The sequence below is a fragment of the Myxine glutinosa genome, chromosome 4, assembly GCF_964187855.1.
Source record: "Myxine glutinosa chromosome 4, kmMyxGlut1.1, whole genome shotgun sequence".
NCBI lineage: Eukaryota > Metazoa > Chordata > Myxini > Myxiniformes > Myxinidae > Myxine > Myxine glutinosa.
In genome coordinates, this window is record NC_136264.1 from 83,835,818 (window position 1) to 83,846,402 (window position 10,585).

At 43.4% G+C, this 10,585-nt stretch overlaps 1 protein-coding gene across 7 annotated transcripts in view; it reads left to right on the forward strand.

Moving 5' to 3' along the window:
- The window catches only part of LOC137414125 (F-box/WD repeat-containing protein 9), an 80,376-nt gene extending 74,959 nt beyond the window's left edge, over nucleotides 1-5,417 (forward strand). For all 7 annotated transcript variants that reach the window (XM_068099607.2, XM_078776091.1, XM_068099608.2 and 4 more), the window contains one exon: nucleotides 4,921-5,417. In XM_068099607.2, coding sequence (XP_067955708.1) covers nucleotides 4,921-5,007 — 87 coding nt within the window. In that variant the 3' untranslated portion in view covers nucleotides 5,008-5,417. The remainder of the gene's footprint in view (nucleotides 1-4,920) is intronic.
- Nucleotides 5,418-10,585: the final 5,168 nt, after the last annotated feature.

Consider the following 10,585-nt stretch of genomic DNA (forward strand, 5'->3'; position numbering starts at 1 on the left):
AAATCATAGAATCATTTTGTTTAACAAAATTTAATTAAAATTTTTGACTCAGCAAAGTAGCCACCTTTTGCAGATATAACCGCCGAACACACTCGTGGCATTATTTCTACAATGGAAATCAAATATTGTTGGGGAAGTTCTTCCCAACACTATTGCAGAAGTTCCCACAAATGTGTTGCACTTGTAGGTTGCTTTGCTTTCACCCTTCTGTCCAGTTCATCCCAAACCAGCTCGATGGGGTTTAAGTCTGGAGACTGTGCTGGCCATTCCATGATTTGAAGCCTACCGTCTTGTTCTTTTCCTCGAAGGTAGTTTTGACATAGCCTGGAGGTGTGTTTAGGGTCGTTATCTTGCTATCAGATGAACCCCTGACAAACTAGGCGTATACCAGAGGGTATTGCATACAACAAAACAACAGGCATTTTAAGGCCATTTCCCTGCAAGAGCGGGGGTTAGCCTTGCGGTCCCCATGACAATCTTCTCCATTTTGCCCTAATTTCTGCATCTCCCCTTGTTAACCCCCTTGCCCGCATTTCTTCTTTGACCATCTTTAGCCAAGTCTTTCTCGGTCTTCTCCGTCCTCTACTTCCTTCTACATTCATTTCCATCACTCTTCTCAACCAGTCACTTTCATCCTTCCTCAACACATGACCAAACCATCTCAAACTGTTTCTCTTCACAGCATCCATCACAGGCTCTATTCCCATCATCTTTCGCAATTCATCATTTGTCTTCCTCTCTCTCAACGATACTCCACACATCCACCGAACCATTCACATTTCCACCCTTTCCAGCCTTCATTGCTCCTCTACGTTCATTACCCATGTCTCGCTCCCATAAATCATAACACTTCTCACACATGCAGCATACACCTTTCCCTTCAGCTTCAACGACACTCCCCTCCTCATCAGCACGCCACTCAGTTCCCGAAACTTCTTCCATGCACATCTCACTCTAGCAACCGTTGCTGAGTCTGATCCACCTTCTCCATTCAGCATGTCTCCTAGGTAACAAAATGTTTTCACACCTTCCAGCTTCACGCCGTCTCCAAGATCCAACTCAACATTTCCTCCATCTGCAGCTCCCTCTGCGCACACCTTACACTTGAATGTAGCTGCCACACTGGTTAATGACCCTCTCAAACCACTACATTTTTGATGAACCCACTCAGCGCACATTGTACATTGAATGGAATTCACTCCGACACCCTTCCTGCACACAGCACACGGCCACTTCCCAGTTCTTTCCACCTCACCACATGCTTTACCACTTGCCATCACCTTCGTTTTTTCCGATATTCACCTTCAGAACTTTTGTCTTCATACATTCCTTCCACTTGTTCATCTTCTCCTTCAGTCCATCCATACTTTCTGCAATCAACACCAGATCATCTGCATAAAACAACTCCTATGGTAAACCCTCATTTACGTTCTGAGCCAGCACCTCCATCACAGCTACAAATAGTAGTGGACTTGGTACCGACCCCTGGTGCACTCGCACCTTCACCTCAAACTCACCACTGTTCCCGTCCTTCGTCCCTACAGCTGTGTGCGCTCTTTTGTACATTGCCATCACTATGATCAACCATTCCTCCACTCCAAACTTCCTCAATGCCCATGTCACTACTTCACGTGGAACCCTATCGAATGCTTTCTCCAGAACAACAAACCCAAGAAACAACTTCTTCTTTGGCGTATTGCATGTATTGCATGGCGCTGCAAAATGCTGTGGTAGCCCTTTTGGTTCAGGGTGCAAGTCGCCGACTCTGGATCCAGCAAAAGAGCCCCAGACCATCACACTTCCTCCTTGATATTTGACAGTTGGTATCACACACTGAGGAACCATCCTTTCGCCTACTCGACGGTGTACAAAAACGCTGTGTGATGAACCAAATATTTCAAATTTTGATTCATCGGTCCATCGGACCTTCTTCCAGTCTTCAGTAGTCTGCTGGCGGTGCTTCATGGCCCAGGCAAGCCTCTTTATCTTATTTTGCCATCTTAGCAATGGCTTTCTTACTGCCACTCGACCTGTCAAACCTGCAGCTCGAAGTCTTCTCTTCACAGTTGAAACTGAGACTTGCTTACTTCGACCAGTGTTAAGCTGTGCTTGAAGCTGTTGTCCTGTGAGCCGCCTATCACACAAGCTGTTGACTCTCAGAAACTTGTCTTCTAATTCTGTTGTGGCTTTGGGTCTGCCAGACCTCTTCCTGTCAGAGTTTCCTCCAGTTTCCAATATACTACTTCCTGTAGTGCAATATTGTCCAAATAATGTTTCAGAGGGTGTAATAACGGTCTGTTCCAATACTGCTTTTATACAGACAGGGGGTTTGTAATCAAGTAATCAGCAGTGGTTGGGACACCTGTAGGAATTGTTTGCATCAACTTTCAAGGCTTAATTTACTTACATTGCTGCAGAACAGCTGTAAGTTGTTAACCCATTACTTGTTCCCTGAAGAAGGTGTTATTTACAATACAACTGTGCAATTTACATTATTTTCCCGTTTTTGCAAACCTAAACTTTTTTTTACCTCGAGCAGTTTACTGCTTACCTTTGTACCATTTCAGGTTATTCACTGGACATTAAACTGCATAAATTTCAATAAAACTGGAAAAATTGAGGTGTTCTAAAACTTTTGACCGGTAGTGTACTTGACCAGACACCATAAAATAGATATCATTATGAAGGTTTTTGTCCAAAAAGTTCTGGTTATATATTGTATTTTTCTATAACAAATGAAGTTGTGTTTTTTATCATTTAGCTTACTTATCTGCTATTTTTACTGAATAATTGCAAGATTCTGGCGTCTCGTGAGATTGTGAATTAAATGTTTTTTTATTTACTTTTAACATTGGTTAACGAATATGAACTCATGGTTAACGAATATGAACAGGATTGTTGTTAACAGGAAAAAAGGGGGAAGAGGTTGCGAGTTTCACCTTCTGTCATTGTTTACTTCTTGTTCTTGTTATGTTGTCCTTGTTGTCCTTGTTGTTCTTGTTGTTCTTGTTGTTCTTGTTGTTCTTGTTCTTGTCAATCTTAACGAACGGGAACAGGAACATTGGTAAATTAGAACAGCACTCGGTAGAGCATATAACCTCCACCAGGCTGAACAGTTTACGTTTTGTATCCCACTGATAGGCCAGATCTGGATTCGGGCCTGAAGCAAAATCTGATTCACTTGTTTTTGTCACTTACCCAACTCATCCACCTCGCTCTGTCATAAGTCGTCCACAACCTTGCGAAATATCAATCTGTATATACCATTTTCATTTTAGTGCCATCTCTAAATGGTGAAGAATCATTTTTTTAAATTTTCGTATCTGGGTTCAGATCTTCACCAAAATTGAATAATTCGTCCTTGTTTACACACCCAACCTGTCCACCAAGCTTTGTCCGAATCCGTCAATAACTTTTCAGATCGTGTTACATATCGTTTTTAGCTATATCTCTTTATGGTGAAGAATCGCTTAAACAATTCTAGTATCCGGATCTGTATCTTCACCAACAGCTAATCAATTCATCGTTTTCACACACCCATGTCCACCAAATGTCATCCAAATCCGTTCACAACTTTTTGAGATCCAGCTCGCAGACAAACGGACAGACAGACTGGGGTGACATCACAACCTCTGGACGGTCCACCTTCAGTGGTGAAAGTATTAATGGGAAGATAGGGGGAGGTGAGGGCAGAGTTGTGATTGGTGGCGACAGAGTTGGGAGAGGGAGGTTGATGCATTTGGAGGCTTTGAGGACTTGGGGTGGGGGATAAGGGTGTTGAGGACTTGTAGTGGAGAGGGCATTTGAGTACAGGGGGGAGGGGAGGGGTTTGTAGACTTGGGATAGGGGGCTTGAGGACTTGGGATCGTGGAGTTTATAGACTTTGGATCTTGGAGTTGGGTTGGGGTAGAGGGTATTGAGAACTTGGGATTGCGAGGGGGAGTTGATGGCTTGTGGTTGGGTGGCGTGGAGCAGGGGAGGGGTTGATAACTTGAAGTCACATTGTAGATTCCGTGGAATTTCCATGGGTCGTTGCTAGTCTAAGTCTTTATAACACTTTTCGTTTATGGACTAAGGAAGCGAGTGCAACTTCATGTTATCCGCAGAGCGAATAAACAAACGATTTCTTGGATTAATGAAATGCTGTTTTATTCTCACATCTAATCTAATTAGAATGATTTTTTTCTTTTATTTTATGTGCTGGTTCAATACACTTCACAAGTGTAGGTGCTGCAGAAGCAGTAATTAGATTAGCTGCTAAAAATGGAAATCTACAATAAAAAAATGATGTCTGGTAGAAATATGGAAGAGATTGCTTTATTTTTTTTATAGGATAATTCTCTTTTGCTGCCGCCGCCTTTTTTCGTAATGTAGCACATGGCTACGAGTAGTATTACTACTGGCTGATGGAGGCACGGCCGTGCCGCTGATTCAACACCCTCTGTAGGTCAGACCATGAATTTGCAATCTGTTTATGGTGCCGGCGATAGCTAGCCTACCATTCGCGAAGGACAACGTGGGATCTTCAACGTCCACCAACTAATCCTAGCAGACAGGACGCCCAAGTTAATGTCCATCTGAGGGACGGCATATACATGGATACCTCGTCCTGCTTGCGACACACCAGGATGACAGTTTATAACTGGGCAGAGATTAAAACCCAGGCTAGACTGCTCAAGGCGAGTGTGCATACCGCTAGGCCATCCTGCCAGCCCTACATCCATGCAAGTGGAAGTCTTGGCTAAACATCCGATTAGCGTTCTCAACCATCCTTTGTACTCAACCGATCTCATGGTATGATAGTTTTTGCTACCTTGGCTACAACTACCTACAGCTAAGGGGGGCTGGGACATTTTTAACTACCTCTTTGCAAGCATACTAAAAACTAAACCTTGTGTTGCTTATTTTGTGTCGGTACAGATGAGCACTCGGACCAACCTGCTGGCGGCTGGTTGCCATGAAGGCGCGTTGGATGTTTGGGTGCCACTTAACCACTTTTCCTCATGACCTGTGATTCTTTCTTTCTCAATGTTTTGAGCAACCAGCTGGCCATGGAACCATTTGCATGAAAAGGGGAAAAAATATATCTATTTAAATATTTATTCTCTGTATGTATGAACAAGCAGTGATTCTATTGCATGTGAATTGACTGATGTTAATGCTATGTCCTTAAAGCCTGTCAAATGTAGCATTGTAAGTAATCTGAACATTTCTGGTATTATCCCCTCTGTTTAATTAAATTGTTTTTGCAGATGAATAATTTTATAGACTTATTCCACCATATAATTCACCACATCTTATTTGGTTACTAGTGGCTTGCCTGTGGTGTTGAAACTAATGTTTGCATGTCGGTGTTCACACACCATCACTGTTGGACTTTGACTCATATCAAGTAATTTATAAATATTTTTCCTGTTTTCTTGGAGTCCCAGTTTTATTCTTGTTCTTGGCTTTGCGTAGTAACTCGGCATATTTACCCATCACTTCGCTGACGGTTTTAATCACAAGACAACATTATGTACTTCATAAACATTCCGCTCTGTTCACCCTATCATTTGTCCGAGGTCATCTTCCATCTGCTTGGAAGTCTGCTAACCTCGCCTTTATCAGCCATCTTCATCTTCCCGGTGTGTACCCCGGTTTAGAATAGGTACACCGTATCCCTGCGTGTCGTAAGAGGCGACTAAAAGGGTTGGCGTCAGGAAGGGCATCCGGCCATAAAACATTGCCTCAAAAAGAGAACCATGACAATTACAACTACAGTCACGTGAAAAAGTAAGTACACCCCATGTAAAGTTTTGACTTTTTCAACATATTTCAACATACAGCGATTTGATCTTCATTTCAACAATATTGATAGATAAAGGTGATATAATATAACAAATATCATGAAACATTTACATTTTGTAGTTCATTGTATAATTTAAATAAACATAAATGCAAATTTCACATGTGGAAAAAGTAAGTACACCCCGACATTTATCACTACTTCAAATACATAAAATTAGAAACAGGTGCACCAGCTCAGGTGCAAATGATTAGAACATCGTTAGAGAGGATCTTGGAGGAACCTGTCTTATTTAAACCTCAGATATTTAGTTTGGTTTGCTCTTTGTTGTTGAAGTGTGCGGCATCATCATGCCGAGATCAAAAGAGCTCTCTGAGGCCTTCAGAAAGAAGGTTATAGATGCCTACGAGTCTGGGAAGGGATTTAAAAAGATCTCCAAACAATTTGAAATCAATCATTCGACTGTCCGGAAGATCATCTACAAGTGGACAAGATTGCAAACAACTGCCAACTTGTTCAGGCCAGGCCGCCCCAGCAAGTTCAGCCCGAGAGCAGACTGCAAGATGCTGAAAGAAGTCTCGAAGAACCCCAGAATGTCATCACGGGACCTACAGGTAGCTCTTGCCACTGTTGATGTCAAAGTGCACGAGTCTACCATTAGAAAGAGGAGTCTACCATTATAAAGAGGCTGCACAAATTTGATCTACATGGGAGGTGTGCCAGGAGGAAACCTTTTCTGTCCAGAAAGAACATCAGGGCAAGACTAAAGTTTACCAATGAACACCTAGGCAAAGACCAGCACTTCTGGAACAATGTGCTCTGGACAGATGAGTCAAAGGTAGAGCTATTTGGCCACAGTACCAGAAGACATGTTTGGCGAAAACCAAAGACAGCATTTGACCACAAGAAACTGATACCAACTGTAAAGCATGGTGGTGTAAATATTATGGTTTGGGGCAGCTTTGCTGCATCAGGGCCTGGGCAGCTCACCATCATAGAATCCACTATGAATTCTTCATTGTACCAGAGGGTGCTTGAGGATAATGTGAGGCCATCTGTCGGAAAGTTGAAGCTCAACCGAAGGTGGACCTTGGAACATGACAATGACCCTAAACATACCAGTAAATCCACCAAGGAATGGCTGAAAATAAAGAAATGGAGGGTTCTGGAATGGCCAAGTCAAAGCCCGGATCTAAATCCCATCGAGATGTTGTGAGGGGATTTGAAACGATCTGTGCATGCAAGAAACCCCTCAAACATCGCACAGCTGAAAGAATTCTGCATGGAGAAGTGGGCAAAAATTTCTTCCAGTCAATGTCAGAGACTGGTAGACAGTTATAAGAAACGCCTACTTGAGGTTGTTTCTGCCAAAGGGAGCAATACCACCTATTAGAGCCAAGGGTGTACTTACTTTTTCCACATGCGGAATTTGCATTTATGATTATTTAAATTATACAATGGACTACAAAATGTAAATGTTGCATGATATTTGCAATATTATATCACCTTTATCTATCAATATTGTTGAAATGAAGATCAAATAGCTGTATGTTGAAATATGTTGAAAAAGGCAAAACTTTACATGGGGTGTACTTACTTTTTCACGTCACTGTACATATGGGCAGGGTACAGCCCGAAGTACCCCGTGGGGGACCCCACTCCCTCTCGTCAAAACTCAAGGTGGGGAACCCGATCGAAGCAAGGGTGGAAATCACTCCATTTATGACGACGAAACGTCTGATGCCCGACGTGGAGATCGGTTTCTGAGGTTTGGGACATGGAATGTAGGGACAATGACAGGGAGATCAGGAGAAGTGGTGGAAGTATTGGTCAGAAGAAGAGTGGACATATGTTGTGTGCAGGAGACGAGATGGAAGGGAAGTGGTGTGAGAATGGTGAAGGGTAGGCAGGGACAGAAATACAAGATTGTGTGGCAAGGGTGCCTGGAGGGCGTGAATGGTGTTGGTGTCCTGTTTTCTGAGGAGTTTGTAGACAGTGTGGTGAGTGTGACGAGAGTGAGTGAAAGGTTGTTGATGGTGAAAATGATGATTGGAAAGCTCTTGGTGAACGTCATCCCGGGATATGCTCCGCAGGTTGGTCGGAGCGATGAAGAGAAGGACAAGTTCTGGTGTGCAATAGAGAAGCTGATGGAAAACGTGAAAGATAAGGAAGTTGTTGTGGTAGGAGGAGACCTAAATGGACATGTGGGAAGGAGTATGGATGGTTTTGAGGGAGTTCATGGGGGTTACGGATATGGTGTGAGAAATGGAGAAGGTGAAAGGATTTTGGAGTTTGCTGATGGAGCTGATTTGTTGATTTGTAATACTCAGTTCCAGAAAGAGGATAATAAGCTTGTTACATACACGTCAGGTGGGTCGACGACATCCGTTGACTACGTGCTGGTGCGTAGGCGAGATAGGGGGCACCTCCGGGACATAAAGGTGATCCCGGGGGAGGAGGCTGTTTCACAGCACCACTTGGTTGTCTGCGACATAAGGGTGAAAGGTGCGAGGAGAGCTCGGCAGATGAAGTACCAACCGAGAATGAAGGTGTGGAGGTTGAAAGAGGTGACAGTGAGGGAGGCATTAAAAGAGACGCTGAGTATGGTAGAGGATGATGTGGTTGAGCTTGAAAGTGGTTGGATGTCAATGAAAGATAGTCTGTTGGGAGCCGTTGGTGAGGTATGTGGATGGACAAAAGGACCACCGAGGCACTCGGAAACATGGTGGTGGGATGATGAAGTTGGAAAGAAGATTGATGAGAAGAGGAAGAAGTTCAAGGAGTGGCAGAAGGCGAAGGGTATGGGGGCAGAAAAGGCAGAGCATGAAAGTTATAAGGCAGCCAAGAAGGCTGCAAAGAAAGAGGTAGCAAAGGCGCAGGAGGCATGTAGGAAAATGTTGGGAAAACGCTTGGATTTGGAAGAGTGTCAGAGAGCGGTATTCAGGATTGCAAAGCAGATAGCGAAAGAGGTGTGATGTGATGGGGGTGAGTTGCTTGAAGGATGAAGTGGGACAAATAGTTGTGGACCCAGATGGAATTAAAGGAAGATGGAAGAGATATATGGAAATACTGTTGAATGCAGAGAATGAATGGGGAGGCAACATAGAGAGTAACCCAGTTTTAGGAACGGCAGAGAAGATAACCGAGAAGGAAGTTGAGGAAGCGATAAAAGCAATGAAGAGTAGAAAAGCGGGAGGGCCGATGGGAGTTGAGGGAGATATGTTGAAGGCAGCGGGAAATTGGGTTGTGAAGAGAATGACAGAGATCTGCAATCTGGTGGTGAAAGAAGGCCGCATTCCAGTGGATTGCGAACTGAGTACCCTCGTCCCTCTATACAAGGGTAAAGGTGACCCACTGGACTGTGGCTCGTATCGAGCGATAAAGTTATTGGAGCATGGAATGAAGGTATTGGAAAGGGACGTAGTGGGTACATGGAGAGGAGGATAAGGAAGAAAGTGAAGATTGACGAAATGCAGTTTGGATTTATGCCAGGAAGAGGAACGACAGACGCACTTTTTATTGTGAGGCAGTTGCAGGAGATGTACATGGAGAAGATGAAGAAGTTGTTTCTTGGGTTTGTTGATCTGGAGAAAGCATTCTATCGGGTTCACGTGAAGTATTGACATGGGCATTGAGGAAGTTAGGAGTGGAGGAATGGTTGATCAGAGTCGTGATGGCAATGTACAAAAGAGCGTGCACAGCTGTAAGGACGAAGGACGGGAACAGTTGTGAGTTTGAGGTGAAGGTGGGAGTTAGGGTGGTCCAAAAAACATCGATCTCTCCGATTTTGATGCTCCACTGGATTGTCGTTAGAAATGGTCTAAAACATTCACCCACCAAATATTTTCGCTCAATTCCATCTCGAAACTCATACACACTTCAATTGAAATATGGCGTTTTTCACCAAATTTGGCTAAATGAGAACAATCCAATAGCAACCTAGGTGGAAAAGGTACATGCACTATTGTACTAAGCCATTTTGTGGTTCATGACTTTTTGCATGCGCCTGTGAGTGTGAAATCATCATGGTCGAAACATGTTTGACAATGCTTGAAACATGTTTGAAACATGTTCATACATGTCTGACTCATGTTTCGACCATGAGGACTTCGCAGGGGTATGTACATTGTACCATCAATGACATTATTTAGGAAAAAAATATTTCTAAAGTCTTTGTAAGCCTCTCAACATGGACGATTTTCATAAAAATTGACCAAAATGACAAATTTATATGTTGAGTGTGTATGAGTTTATAGATGACTCGGATGCAAAATATTTTTTGGGTGAATGATTTAGACCATTTCTAACAATAATCCAATAGAGCATCAAAATTCAGATAAAAAAGTGATTTTTTTGGCATTTTTGGACCACCCTAGTGGGAGTGCATCAGGGGTTGGTACTAAGTCCACTACTATTTGTAGCTGTGATGGAGGTGCTGGCTCGGAACGTAAAGGAGGGTTTACCGTGGGAGTTATTGTATGCAGATGATCTGGTGTTGATTGCAGAAAGTATCGATGGACTGAAGGAGAAGATGAACAAGTGGAAGGAATGCATGGAGACAAAAGGTCTGAAGGTGAATATCGGAAAAACGAAGGTGATGGCAAGTGGTAAAGCATGTGGTGAGGTGGAAAGAACTGGGAAGTGGCCGTGTGCTGTGTGCAGGAAGGGTGTCAGAGTGAATTCCATTCAATGTACAATGTAGTGGGTTCATCAAAAATGTAGTGGTCTGAGAGGGTCATTAACCAGTGTGGCAGCTACATTCAAGTGTAAGGTGTGCACAGAGGGAGCTGCAGATGG